General features: G+C 46.5%; 1 protein-coding gene across 1 annotated transcript; it reads right to left on the bottom strand.

Moving 5' to 3' along the window:
• Positions 1–503: 503 nt before the first annotated feature.
• On the bottom strand, positions 504–20,722 carry LOC139262018 (CD276 antigen homolog). Its single transcript, XM_070877181.1, has 6 exons — positions 20,545–20,722; positions 17,547–17,810; positions 8,835–9,173; positions 8,487–8,756; positions 3,388–3,497; positions 504–1,539 (listed from the first exon to the last, which is right to left on the bottom strand). Exons 2-6 carry the CDS (start codon positions 17,782–17,784, stop codon positions 1,432–1,434), a joined length of 1,065 nt encoding a protein of 354 aa, XP_070733282.1. The 5' UTR covers positions 17,785–17,810; positions 20,545–20,722; the 3' UTR covers positions 504–1,431.
• Positions 20,723–21,433: the final 711 nt, after the last annotated feature.

The following is a 21,433-nucleotide window of genomic DNA, read 5'->3' as shown; positions in this document are numbered from 1 at the left end:
GAGCGCTTGTCTCCTGTCTGAAAAGAGTTGCCACGTAAAAGGAAAGATTGCAATTATATGGCATCTTTTACAAGCTCAGGATATCCCAAAGCACTCCACAGCAAAGTGACTTTATCTTTGAAATGTAGTTAATGTTGTAATGTCGGAAACACTGCAGCTAATTCACACACAGCAAGATCCCACCAACAGCCATGTGATAATGACCAGATAATCTGTTTTAATTCTGTTGATTGTGGGTTAAAAATTGGCAACAACAGGGAGAACTCCTTTAACCTTCTTCAAAATAGTGCTGTGGGATCTTTTACATCCACCTGAGAGGGCAGACCGGGTCTCGGTTTAACATCACGTTTGACAGACGGCATCTCCGACAGTGCAGCACTCCCTCAGTATTGCACTGGAGTGTCAGTCTAGATTTTGTGATCAAGTCTCTGGAGTGGGACTTGAACCTACTACCTTCTGATTCATAGGCGAAAGTGTTCTTTTTATTATATTGTATTTATTCAACATTAAACCCATTTACAACATTGTGATCATTCCTTTGTTCCAGACAATCCTTTACCAGATTTTAGCTACAGAAATTAACATAATTAAAGACATTAACAGCATCATTATTATTCTATTATACATTACAGTCTTTCCTTTACCATTTATTAGCTTCAGAAATTCAAGTTCAATTCGGCACCCATGAAGTGCGAATAATTCCAAGGGCTGGAATCATTCCCACTTTAATTTGCATATTTACTTTCCCACAACTTTTATTCATGCTGCTTCTTATCTGTTAACCTTTCTGTCGCACTCTACTGCAAACAATTCCCTGGGTGAGAGCATGGAGACAACCTTCTCCTGAGATTCTGCTACCTCGTTGTGTGAACAGGTGCTGAGAGGTGCACGAGAGATGCCCATCTTTACTGAGTGAGGTTCATTCCTTCTCATTTGTAGCAGCTCAGGTTCAGTCAGCTCCTCTGCAGAGAGAGTCCAGCTGAGATCACTCATTGGGGACCCACAGTCACAAATCCACATCCCAACACTTCGAGCTCCACACAGGGCTGTACCACGGGGTCACTGTCAGTCCCCACAGTTATAAAGCTGTGTCCCCAGTGTGGAGCCTCACCGACCTCGAGTGGAGATCAGGAATTCAGCACAACGCCCGCATGAATTTCCACCCATTGCAATTTCATACAGCGACCAGGAAAGTTAGTTCTTGTAAAATAAAATAACAGATACTGAGAAAGGGATCTATTGAAATGTACACACGGGATATAAGCTAATCCAGATACATAAAAAAATCACCATAAACTAAATCCAGAATAAAACCACAAATCTACTTCTAACAGGTCCCTAGTTGGGACGATCTAGTTTCAGAGACTGAAGATCACCATTGCCACAAGCACTATGGGCTGAATGGCCTCCTTCTGTGCTGTATCAGTCATTCTATGGTCTCAGATCAGTGTCAGAGTTCAGGGTCTGTAATGCGACGGCATCTTGTGCATCATCTGTTTCATTTCCTGTCGCCTTGTGTGGATTCCCGCTGTTCGATTTCTGATAAGTGGTAAGAAATGTGCTTTAAATAAAGAGTTTATCCTTCAATAATAAACACTGGACTGGAAGTGATGGATAAAGAGGATGTTGAATAGAGGAGTAATTTTACAGAATGGGGAACAGAACATGACCCACATATCACTGGCTCAGTGTTAATGAGATAATTTCAACAATTAAAGGCTTCAATAATTGGAAGGAACAGACCTAATTAAAATGATAAACTCACTCCAGTTACTGCTAGAAGGTAATGTTGAAGATTATTTGCATTATGAATATATGAATGTAAAATAAGTTCACAACAGTGAGGTCAAAGGTCATGGCCAAAGTGTGACCACATTTCTAAGAGGTTCTCCCTGTGGTTGACTGACCTCACCAGTAAAGTTACCTCCTTGAACTTACAATTCTGCTTCTGACAGAACAATGCTCTCCTCCTAAAGCTACTGATCCTATCACTTTTGTTCCCTCCCTGAGCTGTGACCTGCTGTAAAGTTTATCAGAATCATTAATTTTCACTAAATACTATCGTACTGTTCAATTTATTGTAACTTTTACTGTTTGTGCTTTTTCAAATAAGCTTTTTAAAAAAATGGTTTCTGACAACATGGAAGTTGATAACTTCCAATGTCAAAGAGGAATATTTGTGACAGTAAATTAAACAGAAATTTTAAAGCTAGTATATTGGGCTCTTAGTGTGAGCAATGTTCATTCATTTTCTGTTTTCATTTCATTCATTGATAATCAGATACGGCCCTCAAAGATTTCCTGATTAATTCCTCTCGGGAACTCACAACCTCCTGGAACGCTTGAGGTGAATGGTCCAGATTCATTAAAGGGAAAACTTGATAAGTACATGAGGGAGAAAAGAATAGAAGGATGTGTCGATAGGGTGAGATGAAGTAGACTGGGAGGAGGCTCGTGTGGAGCATAGACCACTGGGCGAATGGTCTGTTGCCGTGCTGTAAATTCTATGTCATTCTATATAAACATCCTGAACAATACAGATTACCTCACATGCTTCATATAAGTTCATACCTTCCAGTATTTACCATATTGCTGTGCCTCTCACCCCAACAGTTCCCATTCTACAACTCCTCGCTACACCCTAAAACACACAGCCCTGAAACACGCCTTCCTCGAACAACACAAACCCGACAGGGCTCTCACAACCCGAAACTTTCCTTTCGAATCTCATGAGTTTTGACTATGAGTAAATCAGGTGAACCAAACCCGCCACAGAGGAAGTGGTTTACAGAGCAACAAATTCATTTCTGGGCCCCAACACTACTGCAGCTCTCTATCACTACCTGGCCACAGCAACAAGAATAACAGCACATGTTAAAATGATCACACTCATTGATTGCCAAAAAAAATTGTATTTCGAGTTCATTTAATTTTTACTGGTCATGCTTTAACTGTTCAAATATTGGTTTCTGACAACTTTCAAGTTACTAATTTCCAAGAGGAATACTTGTGATAGTAAATGAAAAATATTAAAAGATTGGGCTCCTAGTTTGAGCATTGTCCAATCATTGATAATTAGGTATGGCCCTCCGAGATCTCCCTGATTCCTTCCTCGGAGCCTGATGGAAAGTGGGAGCAGGGAAGTTATTGCCATTTCAATCAGGATAAACATTCAAAGCTATGATTTTAGCGAATTTGAAAAATTGCTTTCTTTAAATGTGCCAATTGATGATTCCTTTAAATTCAGTACAATGTACAATATTTAAATGACATTTTAAAATACAGTTTGTGACATAATTTCTGTTCAAAGAATATCAGTTTTCTCAATGTCAAGTGACAGCTCGGCACTAATTCCTGATTTACTGGAAAGCTTACAAAAATTCTTACTCTGTTCATCCTCTTCAAGCAGCAAATTAGTCCGACAGCAACGACCAGTTTAACCAACAAGTAGCCCAAAACTGTGACGATCCAAATGTCCGGAAGTGGTCTCGCTCTCACTGTGAAGGACAAAGTTGAGATTTTCAGTTTCACTCTCATTCTGGTTTAATATTTAAATATTCCTGCCAGTCATTATATAAGAGATGTGGAAAGTGAAAACATTCTGCTTTAAACACTGGGAGCCAGAGGGACAAATATTTCCGTCAAGAGCAAGTCTACATTGTGTTCTTTTTGTCCCATTTTATATGTCTGGATTTGACTATTTTCATCAGATTCTTGTGGGTGTAATGGTTTTAAATTAATGTGAGCAGCTCTGAGGGAATGGAAAGGGAGTGAATAAACACAAAATTGGGGCATTCATTATCTAAACCAGCATAAACTGGAATTAAAAGTATTGTGTTGAGCAGAGCAGCAGAATACAGATTCACACATGAGATTCCCCAGGTGGCGAGTTCCCAATCTCGGCTGTGCTGTCTGGCAAACAGAAGAAGCTGGTGGACTTCTTCTGGAACAACAGGAAGCACTGGGTCTCTGCCGCAGTCTTGAGTCTCCCGCTTAGGGAGGGCGGTCAGTCGTTGGTGTGCGTCAGCGCCCAGCTAGCGACTTTCCGTCTTCAGACCCTGCAGAGATACCTTTACGTCGAGCCCCCTCCTAGGTGGCGTGCGCTGGCGACGTATTTCTTCCCCCAGCAGCACGGCCTCAACTACGACACGCAGCTCCTGTTTGTGAGCTCGGGAGGCGACAGGACCGCCGTCCAGGAGCTGCCTGTCTTTTACAAGGGACTCACCAGGGTCTGGAACAAAGTCTTCACCATGCGCAGCTCTCCACTGGCTGGAGTGGCGGCTGTCCTGCAGGAGCCGTTGCTCGGGAATCTGTAGCTCCACGACCGAGGTTTTAGATGGCAGTCGGACGAGAGGGCTGTGGCTGGTAAGCTGACCAGGGTCAGGGCCCTGCTCGATGGCGGAGGAGCGGGCTGGATGGCGCCAGACATACTGGTGCGGCGCCTAAATTCGGCCGACGTCTGCCGCGCGGCCGATGCCATCGAGTCGCTAAAAATAGCTCTGGGCCCTGACTCCATTAGGTTTGTCGAAGAGGTTCAAGCACGTGGGGAGATCCCGTCCGAACTGACCCCCGTCCGGACGGAATTCCTCATCGGCGCCAAACCCCAGAACCTCCCTCGGGAGCCGGCGCCTCACAACTTGAGCCGCCTCGGGCAAATCCCCTCCGTGCCTTTCAGTACTGCGCGGAGGGGTTTCGTGTACGGGCTGCTCCTGCACACTCTCAACTTTGCCATCCTCGTCTGCCGTCCGGACACGCCATGGCGTACCATCTTGCCGTCCGGAGGAGGCGGGGGTCCCCGATGGAGTGCACTCTACGCGGGAGTCCTCCCACTATTTATCGGGGATTTGGCCTGGAGGGTGGTGCATGGAGCAGTCCCGTGCAATAAATTTTTAAGCTGGTTCACGGACTCCCAGTCCGCTTGCAATTTCTGCGGTCTGGAGGAGTCCGTGTTCCATGTTTTTACTGAATGTGTGAGGTTGCAGCCCCTGTTCCAATATTTAAAGGGGCTGCTCCTGAAATTCCGGTTGCACTTCACTCCCACACTCCTAATCTTTGGGCACCCTGTGCGGAGGGTAGGGGGTAGGTCCGAGGGCCTCCCCGTAGGACTGCTCCTGGGCACGGCCAAGGGTGCCATCAGCCGGTCCAGGCAGCGGGCGGTCGAGGGGATTGTTCAGCCTGACTGCCTGCCTCTCTTCCGCACGTACATCTGCGCCAGGGTGTCCTTGGAGATGGAGCACGCGGTGTCCACCGGTACGCTCGCGGCCTTCCGCGAGAGGTGGGCGCCGGAGGGACTGGAGTGCATCATCACCCCCGGCAACCAAATTTTAATTTGATTTTATTTCTTTTAAAGTTTAATTTGATTTAAGTGCTGGGTTTTAGTGTCCCCCTCCCCTTTTATAGGGGGCACTTGTAAATTATATGAGTTTAATGCCCAAAAAAAAATCAAAAGGAAAAAAAAACACAAAAGAAACAAAAAAAAAAAGAAAGAAAAAAGAGGGCAGGTATAAGTGTCTGCAGTGTCCCCCAGATCGGGGGGCACTCGATCTAATGTTTATTTTGTACTCCCTAAAAGAGTTGTGCTGTCTGGCAATACAGAAGAAGCTGGTGGACTTCTTCTGGAACAACAGGAAGCACTGGATCTCTGCCGCGGTCTTGAGTCTCCCGCTTAGGGAGGGCGGTCAGTCGTTGGTGTGCGTCAGTGCCCAGCTAGCGACTTTCCGTCTTCAGACCCTGCAGTGATACCTTTACGTCGAGCCCCCTCCTAGGTGGCGTGCGCTGGCGACGTATTTCTTCCGCCAGCAGCACGGCCTCAACTACGACACGCAGCTCCTGTTTGTGAGCTTGCGGGGCGTCAGGACCGCCGTCCAGGAGCTGCCTGTATTTTACAAGGAACTCACCAGGGTCTGGAACAAAGTTTCCACCAAGCGCAGCTCTCCACCGGCTGGAGTGGCGGCTGTCCTGCAGCAGCCGTTGCTCGGGAATCCGTACCTCCACGCTCGAGGTTTTAGGTGGCAGTCGGACGAGAGGGCTGTGGCTGGTGAGGTGACCAGGGTCAGGGAACTGCTCGATGGCGGAGGAGCGGGCTGGATGACGCCAGACACGCTGGTGCGGCGCCTAAATTCGGCCGACGTCCGCCGCGCGGCCGATGCCATCAAGTCGCTAAAAACAGCTCTGGGCCCTGACTCCGTTAGGTGTGTCGAGGAGGCTCAAGCACGTGGGGAGATTCATTCCGAACTGACCCCCGTCCGGACGGAATTCCTCATCGGCGCCAAACCCCGGAACTTCCCTCGGGGGCCGGCGCCTCACAACTTGAGCCGCCTCGGGGAAATCCCCTCCGTGCCCTTCAGTTCCGCGCGGAGGGCTTTCCTGTATGGGCAGCTCCTGCACACTCTCAACTTTGCCATCCTCGTCTGCCGTCCGGACACGCCATGGCGTACCATCCTGCCGTCCGGAGGAGGCGGGGGTCCCCGATGGAGGGCACTCTACGCGGGTGTCCTCCCACTATTTATCGGGGACTTGGCCTGGAGGGTGGTGCACGGAGCAGTCCCGTGCAACAAATTTTTAAGCCGGTTCACGGGCTCCCAGGCCGCCTGCAATTTCTGCGGTCTGGAGGAGTCCGTGTTCCATGTTTTTATGGAGTGTGGGAGGTTGCAGCCCCTGTGTCATTATTTGAAGGGGCTGCTCCTCAATTTCTGGCTGCACTTCAGTCCCACACTCCTGATCTTTGGGCACCCTGTGCGGAGGGGAGCGGGTAGGTCCGAGGGCCTCCTCGTAGGACTGCTCCTGCGCAAGGCCAAGGGTGCCATCAGCCGGTACAGGCAGCGGGCGGTCGAGGGGGTCATTCAGCCTGACTGTTTGCCTCTCTTCTGTGCGTACATCCGCGCCAGGGTGTCCTTGGAGATGGAGCACACGGCGGCCTTCCGCGAGAGGTGGGCGCCGGAGTGACTGGAGTGCATCATCACGCCCGGCAACCAAATTTTAATTTGATTTTATATGTTTTAAAGTTTAATTTGCTGTAATTGCCGGATTTTTAGTGTCCCCCTCCCCTTTTATAGGGGGCACTTGTAAAATTTATGGTTTTAATGCCCCCCCCAAAAAATCACAAAAACAAACACAAAAAAACAACAAAAAAAAAACATTTATTAGAAAAAGGGGCAGTTAATTGTCTGGAGTGTCCCCCAGATTGGGGGGCACTTGATCTAATGTTTATTTTGTTCCCCCCCCCAAAAAGAGTTGTAGAGCTGTTGGCCCCTCCCCTTTTATAGTGGGCACTTGTAAAATATATAATTTTAATGCCCCCCCCAAATTTTTTTAAAAACACAAAAAAAAACAACAACACAATTTAAAAAGAGGGCAGTAAAAAGTGTCTGAAGTGTCCCCCAGATCGGTGGCGGGTGGGGTGGGGGGCACTTGATCTAATGTTTATTTTGTTCCCCCAAAAGAGTTGTGCTGTCTGGCGAGACATTAACTGTCAAGATGTGAGACAGTCACACATCTGTAAATGGGCACCATGCACAGGAACAATGGATGCAAATCCTGTGCTACTGTTTTGTACCTGAATAGCACTGCATCTGAATTTCCTGAAATAAAAACAGAAAATGCTGGAAACACTCAGCAGGTCAGACAGCATGTGTGGAGAGAGAAACAGTGTTAATGTTTCAGGTCGATGAACCTTGGTCAAAACTGGAAAAAGTTAGAGATATAACAGGTTTTTAAGCAAGTGTAGGCAATTTGTTGCATGGATTTTCAGAGAGTTGTCCCTGAAGGTAGTTGACCAATATAAGTTGCATGCAACTGAGTGTGGGAGTCCGGTGCACTCAGATTCCCGACTCTATTGCTGGGTGCAATTCAGGGCAAATTTACTGCAAAACAAGAAACCTGGAGCTGTAGCTTCCGGAGCTATAAAGTTAAAATTATCAAAGTAACTGTCAAACAAATGATTTCTGCTCCCTTCCCAGTCTGATTTCACATGGATCTGGGACAATATGTCAGCTTGACAGCCTTTTCTATCATTCACCGACTAATCATTCCCATCCTATCATTCCTGTGGAAAATTGCTGCCGCTTCCAGGATTTCGATCCAGACATTGGTCAAGTATGGGTTATATTCAAGCAAGTGCCAGCGACAGAGTGACATCATGTGTCACATTTTCCATCATTACTCACCATAGCAACACTGGATGTAAAAGAAAACCACTATGTTAGTGGCATCTAGTCTTATTACAGTGGGCAGGTGGGAATTACAGATTTAAAAGGTTCCTTACAGGAATGGAATGGACTCCAATGAGATTTAGTAAGACGTGTTGTCCTCTTCAACTCCCATACATTGCTTTGAGTTGTATATTCTGACTTTTGTGAATACTTATGATTTTGAACTCTGAGTAACGTGGAGTGCAATAGGTTATAAAAGGTTATCTTAATTAAAGGAGCAGTAAGTGATAAGAGCTTTCTATGGAGGTTACACAGAGCAAAATCTGAACCACTTACTATTAACCTTCAGATAATATGGAATTAAAACTTTGGGTGTGTTTTGATAAAACAAAGCACATATCCAGTTCCCTCTGCCTCTGTCAGCTTTCTGAACAATCAATCTCAACGATTTCTCTTCCCTATTTCCTCCATTCAATATTTTCTCTCCAACAGTTTTGCCATCACTATTGATCCAAGCAAGTCTCATTGATTCAGTGACATCAGATACAGAGCAGGTCAGGGTAATGGTGTCTCCCTCAGTCACTGTATCAGATGGTTCAGCTGTGACTGTGGAAACAGGAAAATCATTTAGATTTTAAACAATGACTTTATCATTGAAAACAACGGTAACATTCTGTCTCCTACCTTTAACTGTGGTTAGTTTAATCGTCACAAATTTATATGATCCCAGCGAACATGTGTAAACTCCTGCATCGTCAAACAGTACAGGGACAATCCTCACACTGAAGCTCCTGTCATTAAAATTTCCCAGTGTGGGCACCAGTCGATTTTCAAAGTAGGTCCTGTTTACATCGATAGGCTGAGATCTGATAGTAGAAGCTATTTCTTTCTCTTGATTCTGAAACTGACTTGACCTCCAAGTCCATTTAGTTTCATTGAGCTCGGAAAGAGCTTCACAAATCAGGTCGAGTTCACTGTGATTTGTGCCTGGCCGATAAAGTGTGTATATCTTATTCAATAAATCTGCAATAGAGAGACAGAAAACAAGGTGTTAGATTTTTATAGCTGCTGTGATAGGTCGACAGGCAGGTCAATCAAAGGGTGCAACGTCAGTCAGGCTTGAAACAGAAAGCTGCATGGGCAAGCTTGGCCAGGCTCAGAGGATGAGTACGTAGGAAGGTAGTTCGGAGTTAATTTGATTTTGTTAAGTAGATGACCCACTGGTGTGGGAAAGTACAACGTGTTCATTATTTTAATCTTATACACAAAGACAAGTGAGACTGATTGACCTATGCGAATCTGATCATAACTGTTAACTGTAGTTCACTTGCTGTGAAATAAGCAGTTTAACAATTCATTACTGGCATTGTCTCACCAAGGGATTTTGTTAGCCTATCTTCAAAGAGACTGCAGAATTAAACTTGCAATCGATACAAATATCCAGTTCAGATCACAAGGGGGTCTTAGTCTTACACCTTTAGGTTATGCTGTCATATACAACAACACAACTTGTATTTATATAGCACCTTTAATGTAGTAAAATGACCCAAGGCACTTCACCGGTGTATTATAAGACAAAAATTTGACACCGAGCCACATAAGAAGAAATTACGGCAGATGACCAAGAGCTTAGGGCCGAGGCAGCTAAATGCACGGCCACAGATGGTTAAGTGATTATAATCAGGGTAGCTCAATAGGCATAATTAGAGGAATTCAGATATCTCGGGAGGTTGTGAGTCTGGAGGAGATTACAGAGATAAGGCAATGGAGGAATTTGAAAACAAGGATAAGAATTTTGAAATTGAGGCATTGTTTAACCGGGAGCCAATGTAGGTCAGTGAACACAGGGGTGATGGGTGACCGGGACTTGTTGCGAGTTAGAACATGACCAGCCGAGTTTTAGATGACCTCAAGTTTACAGAGGGTAGAATATGGGAGGCTAGCCAGGAGAGCGTTGGAATAGTTAAGTCTAGAGGTAACAAAGGCATGGATGAGGGTGTCAGCAGCAGAGGAGCTGAGGCAGAGGCATAGAGAGGCAATGTTAGGAGGTGGAAATAGACAGTTTTAGTTATGCTGTGGATATGTGGTAAGAAGCTCATTTCAGGAGCAAATATGACACCAAGGTTGTGAACAGTCTGGTTCAGCCTCAGTCAGATCGTCAGATATTGGGTAGTATGAGATCATCCTTAAATGTAAGACACTCAGAGCAGTTTTGTGAGTGACCAGTACCACTGTACCCAAGAGAATGTCTCAGGAAAGATCCTAATTATAACACCTATGTTGGGTGTATAGAATTTGTTTGTACCTCATTATTCCAAAATAGACTAGAACGGCACTGACTTTTCTCGATTGATGGATTTTGGTTTTTTGATTCATACATGTGAATTTAAATGAATCCATCTCAAGAAAAATACATTCCAGTGAGGAGGAAAGGGTGTAAGAGAAATAAAGGACGGTATCCAATTAAAATCAAGGGCATACAAAGTGGCCAAAACTAGTGGGAGGATAGCAGATTGGAAAGCTTTTAAAAGCCAGCAAAGAATGACTAAAAAAATGATTAAGAAAGGGAAAATTGACTATGAAAGTAAACTAGCACGGAATACAAAAACAGATAGCAAGAGTTTCTATAGGTATATAAAAAGGAAAAGGGTGGCGAAAGTAAATGTTGGTGCCTTAGAGGACGAGACCGGGGAATTAGTAATGGGGAACATGGAGATGGCAGAAACTCTGAACAACTATTTAGTATCAGTCTTTACGGTAGAGGAAACTAAAAATATCCCAACAGTGGACACTCCACAGCCTATAGGAGGGGAGGAACTTGACACAATCACAATCACTAAGGATGTGATACTCAGTAAGATAATGGGACTAAAGGCGAATAAATCCCCAAGGACCTGATGGCTTGCATCCTAGGGTCTTAAGAGAAGTAGTAGCAGCAGTGATAGTGGACGCATTGGTTGTAATTTACCAAAATTCCCTGGATTCTGGGGTGGTCCCAGCACATTGGAAAACTGCAAATGTAACACCCTTATTTAAAAAAGGAGGCAGACAAAAAGCAGGAAACTATAGACCAGTTATGGTCTGTTGGAGTCCATTATTAAAGCAGCAGGAGGACATTTGGAAAAACCTTATTCAGACAGGCAGAGTCAGCATGGATTTATGAAAGGGAAGTCATGTTTGACAGATGTGCTGGAATTCTTTGAGGATGTAATGGACAGTTGGATAAAGGGGAACCAGTAGATGTGGTGTATTTGGACTTGCAGAAAACATTTGACAAGGGGCTATATAAAAGGTTACTGCGCAAGGTAAAAGTTCACAGGGTTGGGGGTAATATATTAGCATGGATAGAGGATTGGCTGACTAACAGAAAACAGAAAAAATGGTTCGTTCTTGGGTTGGCAATCAGTAACTAGTGAGATGCCATAGGGATCAGTGCTGGGACCCCAACTATTTCAAATCTATATTAATGACTTGGAAGAAGGGATTGAGTGCAATGTAGCCAAGTTTGCTAACGATACAGAGATGGGAGGAAAAGCAATGTGTGAGAAGGACACAAAACATCTGCAAAAGGACTTAGACAGGCTAAATGAGTGGGCAAAAATTGGCAGATGGAGTATAATTTTGGAAAGTATGAGATTATGCACTTCGGCAGAAAAAAAATCAAAGAGCAAGTTATTATTTAAATGGAGAAAAATTGCAAAGTGCTGCAATACAGCGGGACCTAGGGGTCCTGATGCATGATACACAAAAGGGTAGTATGCAGGTACAGCAAATGATCTTGGTATGTTGCAGCAATGGTATCTTGGCCTTTATTGCAAAGGGGATGGAGTATAAATGCAGGGAAGTCTTGCTACAGTTATACAGGGTATTGGTGAGACCACACCTGGAATACTGCGTACAATTTTGGTTTTGTAATGTCCCTGCACCTTACTACAAATTCACACGAGGCATGTATAGCAGACACGGTCACTCTGTGACCTTAACCTTTAATCCCAGGACCAAGGAGTGGTGACCCTGGGTGGGACCTCCCCTTTTATACCTGGAAACCCAGATGAGGAGTGTCTCCCGCAAGTTCACCCCCTGTGGTCAGGGTGTGCATTTCTAGGGTATAAGTACAGTGTACAGGAGTTGCATGATGGTTAGTTACATGATGATTACCATTGCAAGATGGTTACACACATGACATCACCTCCCCCCTTAAGTCTTTTTGTCTCAAAGGTTAAGTCTTTCAGGTGGTCGACGCTCTCTCGTGGAGCGCCGCAGTTGTGGCTCTGGTGGCTGAGCCTCGGCATGTGTCTCTGTCACTTGAGGTGATTCCGGCCTGTCCAGGCTTGCCGCAGGGACTGTGCATGCTGTGGAATGTCCTTGTTGCTCGTCCACTGACAGTGGTGTGGGTGACAGCTCATGCTCTTCTTTAGGTTCCTCCGTGCTGAACCTTTTCTTTACTTGGTCCAAGTGTTTGTGGTATATCTGCCCATTGTTTAGTCTGACCAGTAAGACCCTATTTCCTTCTTTGCCAGTTACAGTGCCCTCAAGCCACTTGGGTCCCAAAGCATGGTGAAGAACAAATACCGGGTCATCCATTTCTATACACGCCCCCCTTCAGTTTCGATCATGGAGCTCGGTTTGGGACTGGCGCTTGCCCTCAACAATGTCTACCAGGGCTGGATGAATGAGGGACAGCCGCGTCTTAAGCGTGCGTTTCATGAGGAGTGCTGCTGGTGGGACTCCCGTGAGCGAGTGCAGCCAGGACCTGTAGGCCAGCAGGAGGCGCGATAGACGGTACTGAAGTGAGGGTCCTTGGATGTGTAGCATGCCCTGTTTTATGACTTGGACCGCACGTTCTGCCTGGCCATTGGAAGCCAGCTTGAACGGCGCATTCCGGATGTGTTTGATAGCATTGCCCGACATAAACTCCTGGAATTCATGGCTGGTGAAACACGGGCCATTGTCGCTGACCAGGATGTCTGGCAAGCCGTAGGTCGCGAAAACCATACGCAGACTCTCCGCGGTGATGGATATCGTGCACGAGTTTAATATGATGCACTCGATCCATTTCGAGTATGCATCGACAACGGTCAGGAACATTTTTCAGATGAACGGGCCCGCATGGTCTACATGAATACGTGACCATGGCCCAGTGGGCCAGGGCCACAGGCTGAGTGGGGCCTCCCTGGGGGCATTGCCCAGCTGGGCACACATCGTGCACCTGCAAACCCAGTGTTCCAGGTCTGAGTCAATCCCGGCCACCATACATGTGACCGGGCAATGGCCTTCATTAACACGATGCCAGGGTGCTCGCTGTGGAGATCCCTGATGAATGCTTCCCTTCCTTTCTAGGGCATGACAACTCAGCTGCCCCATAGCAGGCAGTCGGCTTGGATGGAGAGCTCATCCATTCATCTCTGAAACGGTCTGACCTCCTCGGGGCATGCCCCGTGTGTGGGCACCCAATCCCCAGTCAGGGCACATTTCTTTATCATGGATAAGAGGGGGTCTCTGTTGGTCCAGAGTTTGATCTGGTGGGCTGTGATGGGGGAGCCTGCATTTTCAAAAGCCTCAATGGCCATGACCATCTCAGCACTCTGCTCCAACGCCCCCTCGGTGGTGGCCAGTGGGAGCCTGCTGAGCGCGTCAGCGCAATTTTCGATGCCTGGCCGGTGCCGTATGGTGCAGTCATACGCAGCCAGCGTGGGGGCCCATCGCTGTATGTGAGCTGACGCATTGGCATTGACAGCCTTGCTGTCGGACAACAAGGATGTTAACGGCTTGTGGTCCGTCTCTAGCTCGAACCGTCTACCGAAAAGGTACTGGTGCATCTTTTTCACACCGTAAACACAAGCAAGTGCTTCCTTTTCGACCATGCCGTATCCACGCTCTGCCTGGGAGAGTGACCTGGGGGCATAAGCCACCGGTTGGAGTTGGTCTTCATCATTACTCTGCTGCAACACACACCCAACCCCGTAGGATGATGCATCGCATGTTAAAACCAGTTTTTTACAGGGGTCATACAAAGTCAACAGTTTGTTCGAACACAGCAGGTTCCTCGCCTTATTGAAAGCCCAATCTTGACCGTCCCCCCAAAGCCATTCACAACCTTTATGCAGGAGCATGTGTAATGGCTCCAAAAATGTGCTTAATTTCGGCACGAAGTTCCCGAAATAGTTCAAAAGTCCCAGGAATGATCGCAACGTGTTGCCCAGCCTGGGCACCCGGCAGATCGCCTCCGTTTTTGATTCAGTGGGCCAGATACCATCTGCAGCAACCTTCCTGCCCAAAAACTCGACCTCTGGGGCCAAAAACACACACTTGGCCTTTTTCAGCCGCAAGCCTACCCGGTCCAGTCTGCGTAGCACCTCCTCCAGGTTGTGGAGGTGTTCCTCGGTGTCTCGACCCGTTATAAGGATGTCGTCTTGGAATACGATTTTTCCAGGAATGGATTTGAGCAAGCTTTCCATGTTTCTCTGAAAGATAGCTGCCGCTGAACGAATTGCCAAACGGGCACCTGTTGTAGATAAATAATCCCTTGTGCGCCGTGATGGTGGTCAGAAGCTTGGATTCTTCAGCCAGTTCCTGAGTCATGTAGGCCAAAGTGAAGTCCAGCTTCATGAACAGCTTGCCACCTGCCAGCGAGGCAAAAAGGTCATCCGCTCTCATGAGCGGGTATTGGTTGCAGCGACACTCGGTTGATGATGGCTTTGTAGTCGCCACAAATCCTGACTGAGCCATCTGCTTTAAGGAGGGGAACGATGGGACTTGCCGAGTCGCTGAATTCAACGGCCGAAATTATGCCCTCTCTGAGCAGCCTATCCAATTCACTTTCAATTTTTTCACGCATCACATACGGCACCGCTCTGGCTTTGTGGTGCACTGGTCTGGCATCCGGAGTGGTGCGTATCACTACTTTAGTGCCCTTCAACGTTCCGACACCGGGTTGAAACAGTGACCTGAATTTTTGTAAGACCTGTGAGCATGAACTTCGCTCCACAGATGAAATGGCGTGCACATCCCCCCATTTTCAATTCATCTCAGCTAGCCAACTCCTCCCCAAGAGCGCGGGGCCATTTCCTGGGACAATCCAGAGTTGCAGCCGGTTCTGTGATCCATTATGTGTTACCATCAAGTTTGCACTGCCCAGCACTGGAATGATCTCTTTGGTGTACGTCCGTAGCTGCGTCTCAGTGTGTTCCAGTTTGGGCCTGCTAGCTCTGTGTGGCCATAGTTTCTCAAATTGTTGGGCGCTCATAAGTGACTGGCTAGCTCCCGTATCCAGCTCCATGTGCACCAGGATGACATTCAATAAGACTTTCATCTTCATGTGAGGTGTTTTAGTGTATGAGCTGTGAACATCTGCCACATGAACCCGCTGAACTTCAGCATCCATGGCTTTTCCCCAGGCCTCATCTGCATTGCAGACCCCTCGTCTGGTTCCTCTGTCTCGCTACCGCCTTTTTGCACATCCTGACGTTACAAATCCTACAGGTATATTGCTGGAACCGGCAGCTTTTTGTAGTGTGTCTACCCCCACACCTCCAGCATGAACTGAGATTGTTGTTAACAAAGTGACTATTACCAGGCATTCCTCTCTGATTGCCCATTTGGTTGTTTCTAAGCACTCTGATGGTGGATGTTAATGGTCCCATTGCGAGACTCGTGATGGCGTGAATTGCCGATCCCCTTTCCATTGTCCCTGTTGCGGGCCCACCCTAAAGCCTGTTGCTGTCTGGGCGGTTTCAAAATGCCCTTGCCTGCCTGCAGGGTCCAGAGCTGCATTCAACATGTTAACTCCCTGGTCCATCGCCACGTTGGGACCAGGGCTGCGTGCGTAAATTAGCTTGGTCTCCTCTTCCCCTGCCATGAAGGTCTGAGCTATCGACGCCGCCCCTTCTAAAGTCAGGTCTTTGGTCTTTATGAGCTTCCTGAAAATCCCGGCATGATTAATGCCCTTGATGAAAAAAATCCCTTAACATCTCCCACCTGCAGGTGTCTGTGAACTTATAGAGGCTGGCCAAGCACCGCAGGTCCGCAACGAAGTCCGAGACATTTTGTCCCTCCCGATGCCTGTTTGTGTAGAACTGGTGCTGGGCTATGTGCATGCTACTCGCTGGTTTGAGATGCTCACTGATCAGCTGGCTGAGCTCTTCAAAGGACTTGTCCGCTGGCTTTTGGGGTGCGAGCAGGTCTTTCATCAGTGCATACGTCTGTGGTCCGCGGCTGGTCAGTCAATGCGCCCTCCGCTTGCCAGCCGCTGTCGCTCCCAGCCAGTCCTTCATGACAAAGCTCTGCTGGAGTCTTTCCACGAAGTCATCCCAGTCTTCACCCACACAGTAACGTTCCTCTGTGCTATCCTTGTGGTTCGGTGATTCCTGTTTCTCGTCGCCAAATGTAATGTCCCTGCACCTTACTACAAATGCACACAAGGCATGTATAGCAGACATGGTCACTCTGTGCCCTTAACCTTTATTCCCAGGACCAAGGAGTGCTGACCCTGGGTGGGACCTCCCCTTTTATACCTGGAAACCCAGGTGAGGAGTGTCTCCCGCAAGTTCACCCCCTGTGGTCAGGGTGTGCATTTCTAGGGTATAAGTACAGTGTACAGGAGTTGCATGAAGGTTACTGTTACATGACGATTACCATTGCAAGATGGTTACATACATGACAGGTTTCCATATTTAAAATAGGATATACTTGCTTTGGAGGCAGTTCAGAGAAGGATCACGAGGTTAATTCCAGAAATGAGGGGGTTGACTTATGAGGAAAGGTTGAGTAGGTTGGACCTCTACTCATTGGAATTTAGGAGAATGAGAGGTGATCTTATCGAAATGTATAAGATTATGAGGGGGCTTGACAAGGTGGATGCAGAGAGGATGTTTCCACTGATGGGGGTGACGACTAGAACTAGAAGGCATAATCTTAGAATAAGGGACCACCCATTTAAAATTGAGACGAAGAGAAATTTCTTCTCTCAGAGGGTTGTAAATCTGTGGAATTCGCTGCCTCAGAGAGCTGTGGAAGCTGGGTCATTTAATAAATTTAAGACAGAGATAGACAGTTTCTTAAGCGATAAGAGAATAAGGGGTTATGGGGAGAGGGCAGGGAAGTGGACCTGAGTCCATGATCGCATCAGCCATGATCGTATTGAATGGTGAAGCAGGCACGAGGGGCCTGATAGCCTACTCCAGCTACTATTTCATATGCTCTTATGTTCTTATGAGTTCACCTGGTTGTTTCCATCAGCTTGTAATGTCATCATTTTATATTTACACCCTTGTTCCAGGGTAAAAACACAGAGCACATTCTGCAGTAAAGGCCCACAGTGGTGCCTGTGCTTGCTGTGTGTAACAGTTTTATATCAGTAACTATTTAATACCTACTGCAAGGTAGCTTTGGACTTACTCTGATCCACATCAACATTTGTGTTTCCAGTGAGAACAATGGAGTCATTTTCCTGCACTTCCCATGTATACAAATTCTGATTTTCTGCTCCAACGTGTCTGGCGATCAGATAAACTGTGTTATTCAGATGGATCTCATCAGTGTTGTCCTGCTGTGATGAGTCTCGTGATTTCCAGTGAAGGCTGACTGTATCTGAGAGTCTGGAGATGGTACAACTGAGGGTGACGTCACTGCCCATTACAGGTCTCTGTGAATCTGTCTCAACTGTAGAAAAAGAAAGACTTGCATTTATAAAGCACCTTTCATGACCACTGGACATCTCAAAGTGTTTTACAGCCAACAAAGTACTTTTGGAGTGTAGTCAGTGTTGTAATGATACTAAAAACAGATAAATGACATGTAATATAGATTTCTATAAGCTTTCTGTACTATTGCATTCAAAATTTTCTTTTTGGAATTTTCTACACCAAAGATGCTCAGTCGTTGATTTTATTCAAGACAGAGATCACTACATTTTTGACTATGAAGGTAATCAAAGTATATAGGGATAGTGGGGGAAGCTGGAGTTGAGGTTGAAAAATCGGCCATTTTATTGTTGAGTGGTGGGACAGGTTCGAAGGCCCGAATGGCCTACTCCTGCGAACCGATAAATTCTAACAAGCCGCGCTTAGGGCTGACTATCTACATTTCCCAGATAATGTTCACTTGTTCCCTTTGACTCCTTCATCTTCCTCACCTACATGCTGCTCCTTGACAACATCATAAAATACTTTGGCCGTGATTTTGCTGACCTTGGCGGGTCCATGGCAGGCGGCATTGGTGGTGTGTCCCGACCCCGCTGCTGGCTCCATCCCGCTCTGTAAAATTAATTTTTCCTTGATGCGACTTGTTAAGCTCATCCAGCGCGTTTCGTGGGCCAAATAGAGGAAGCGTGATGTCATTTGATGACGCGTCATTAGCCGGTTTCCTTAAAGGGACCATGTACATATTTATTTGGACAGTTGTGCTGTGAGTGTTCTACAGCATTAAGGTGCTGCAAACACTGACAATGACTGCACAAAGGCACTGGGCTGCACCCAGGCTCTCCCATGACTCCCTTCATATGCTGATGGAGGGAATCATAGCACAAAGGGAGGTCCTTTTCCCTTCCCATGGGTGGAATGCACCTCCACAGAAGATCAACGCAGCCTGGTTGCACATTGCAGAGGAGGTCGCAAGCAGGGATATGGTCAGGAGGACTTGGGTGCAGTGCTGCAGACGTTTCAATGATCTTAGTAGATCATTGTTAGTACAAAACCACACTCAGCCTCATCCTGCTGTGTCTCTCATCACATCCCCTTCACTCTGCCTTCCCTACCCTATGCCTGTTCTTCCTTACTCACAGCAACTTACCTTGCACCTCCACCCATCCCTCTCTATCTATATTATCACAACGCCATCTCACTAGCCACCCCTCACATTCACACATACTAGTGCAATCGTATCAACTAACAACACACAAGGTTAGGCACTTGGGTGTTTTATGCAATGTTCATGTAAAGTTTCTGTTAATATGGTGTCAAACATGGATACCTTTATTTTCAACACCTTGCATTCTTGGACAGATCTGTGTGCACCTTTGGAAGTGGCTTAGCAAGTTGCAGTGACCAGTGAGACATAACAGTACCCCATGCAATGCTGATGAATGTGAAAGGAATGGCTTGGGCATTGTAGGGATGCTCTATGGTGTTGGTGTGGGGTGGTGCAAACCTGGAACATCATGTGACAGCCAGGATGCACAGCGTCAAGTGAAGTAAACCTGGCCAAGGTGAGACCACCCCTGGTGTCTCAGGCAGCAATGTGGATGCTCTGTATCCTGTGCAGCATCAGTTGATTGCTGTTGATTGGTGTTGTTGTTGGTGCTGCTGGTGACACTGGTGCTGCTGGTGTTGGGGATGATAGTGGTGGGATTCTGAGGACAAACTTGAGATAGTATAAAGCACACCCATGCTAATGCAATAGATGGCAGGTGAAGTTGAGATGACAGAAGCAATCTGTTAATGGTGAGAGAGGTTGTTCCAATGAGGTGACACTGGATAGAGAGTTTGCTACAAACATTTGAAACCTGCATAAAGCTCAACCTGTCTTCCAAATGCAATAAGCAACAGCTTCTGAGCTTGCAACATGAACAGCTGTGAGGTGGGAGCTTTTATTACACATTTAAAGCTGTCAGGTAATCAGCTGTTTCAATGGCCACTCCTCTCCTGCCTCAGCTTAACAGACGTGATCCCCGAGCAGCGAGGACCCCATGGATGAGCAATTAAAATCAAAAGATGAGCTCAAATGTATTCTTAATGATTTCTAAACAAGATCATAATTGCCTGAATTCTATCCCCCGCCGCTGTGTGTCGGGTCTGCTCAGCGCTGACAGAGCGACATTGGGAAAGGCGCGTGGCGGTGGTTTCACTTTGCCACCTGACCCGCCATCGATCGCGCTCACTGACCCCACTGAAAATTCCAGCCATTGGGTCAGATACCACGTGTGTATTCAGGACACTCAGCTCTACCACTCCACCACCTCTCTCAAAACCTCCACCGCCTCTGTGCTGTCAGATCGATCATCTAACATCTAGTCTTGGATGAGCAATAATTTCATCCAGTTAATGATTTGGAAGATGTGAAGCCATCGTCCTCAACCCTCGCCACGAATTCCATACCATCAGCTCCAGCTCCATCCTCCTGCATGGCCGTTGTCTCAGGAATTATAGGAGGATGGATGACAACTTTACGAACAAATGCTAATGCTAACAATCAAAATTACTCGCCCTTAGTGCATCCACTATTTCTAATGCACAGAGGATTTTTACCCACATGGCTGTTTTGAAAGAGAGATTCATTCTGGGTTGTGTGATAGAACTGGAGGATCATGACATCATCGCAACATTTTGTTTGGAATATTTCTAGAATTACTCACAAATAATCATATTATTCAACCCTTTCCAGTCCTGGTGCTACTTACCTTTGATCCCAAATACTTCATACTGTTTCAGGATTTGCTTACTGGGCTGTGTTTGAGTCCAGGTGAACAATCCCGCAAGTTCAAAGGTGGGGTTTCTGATTCTCAGATTAAGGGTACCCCAGTCCTCACGGATCCTCTGAGAAATGCCTGGTATATTATTGTACTCAGCGCTCCATTGTACGGCCCACCGCTGACCTTCGCTGTGAAAAGTTCCCAATTTGTTTGTAGTTTGTTGCCCTGAATGTGGTCTCCATTCCCAGACAATGGAGCCATTTCCAGGATTGTCAGGCCCTTTCAATACAAAGTTACCTTCCTGATGGAAAAAATAAATATAATTCCGGCTTCCTGCAAGAAAAGAGAACAAACATTTTAAAATCAGATGGAAACTTCCCAATTCGATCTGATTTTTTTCAGTAAGTTGTTAGTTATGACTCAAAAGTAACACAGCACACACACATCAGAGTAAGATACTGTGTAGCAAATTCCAGAGTTTAAGGCCGAGGCAGCTAAAGGCATTGCCGCCAGTGTTAGAACAATGGAAATCAGCTGTACACATGAGGCCAGAATTGGAGGCGAGCACAGATTTCAGAGGGTTAGAATAAGCAATGATGTGTGAGTAGGTCAACTGAATAATCAAAAAATGGGGTTGGAGAAGGTTTTTAAAGCAGCACGGAGAAATGAAAAGGTGGAGCGATTCTGTGGTATTTTCAGACAGTGTCTGAAGGCTCTCCCAGCACTGGTAATGATGGGTTTGATGGATGTAGTGGAGAGGGAGAGCTGGGTGTCCTCAACATACATTTGTGCATGATGTCACCGAGGAGCAGCATGTAGATAAGGAAGAGAAAGGAAAAATATTGTTGGAAACAACGAACAGACTTTTTAAACATAG

This window comes from Pristiophorus japonicus, chromosome 4 (assembly GCF_044704955.1).
Source record: "Pristiophorus japonicus isolate sPriJap1 chromosome 4, sPriJap1.hap1, whole genome shotgun sequence".
Lineage (NCBI taxonomy): Eukaryota > Metazoa > Chordata > Chondrichthyes > Pristiophoridae > Pristiophorus > Pristiophorus japonicus.
This window is presented reverse-complemented; position numbering and strand designations above follow the sequence as displayed.

What these genes read in the sequence shown, in the direction of transcription:
- LOC139262018 (XM_070877181.1), bottom strand. Translation starts at nt 17,784, where the DNA reads ATGGGCAGTGACGTCACCCTCAGTTGTACCATCTCCAGACTCTCAGAT. An exon ending in ATATTATCTGAAGGTTAATA is followed by an intron (nt 3,498 to 8,486) that starts GTAAGTGGTTCA and finishes TGTCCTTCACAG; the next exon opens with TGAGAGCGAGACCACTTCCG. An exon ending in GCTTGAAGAGGATGAACAGA is followed by an intron (nt 1,540 to 3,387) that starts GTAAGAATTTTT and finishes ACCACTTATCAG; the next exon opens with AAATCGAACAGCGGGAATCC.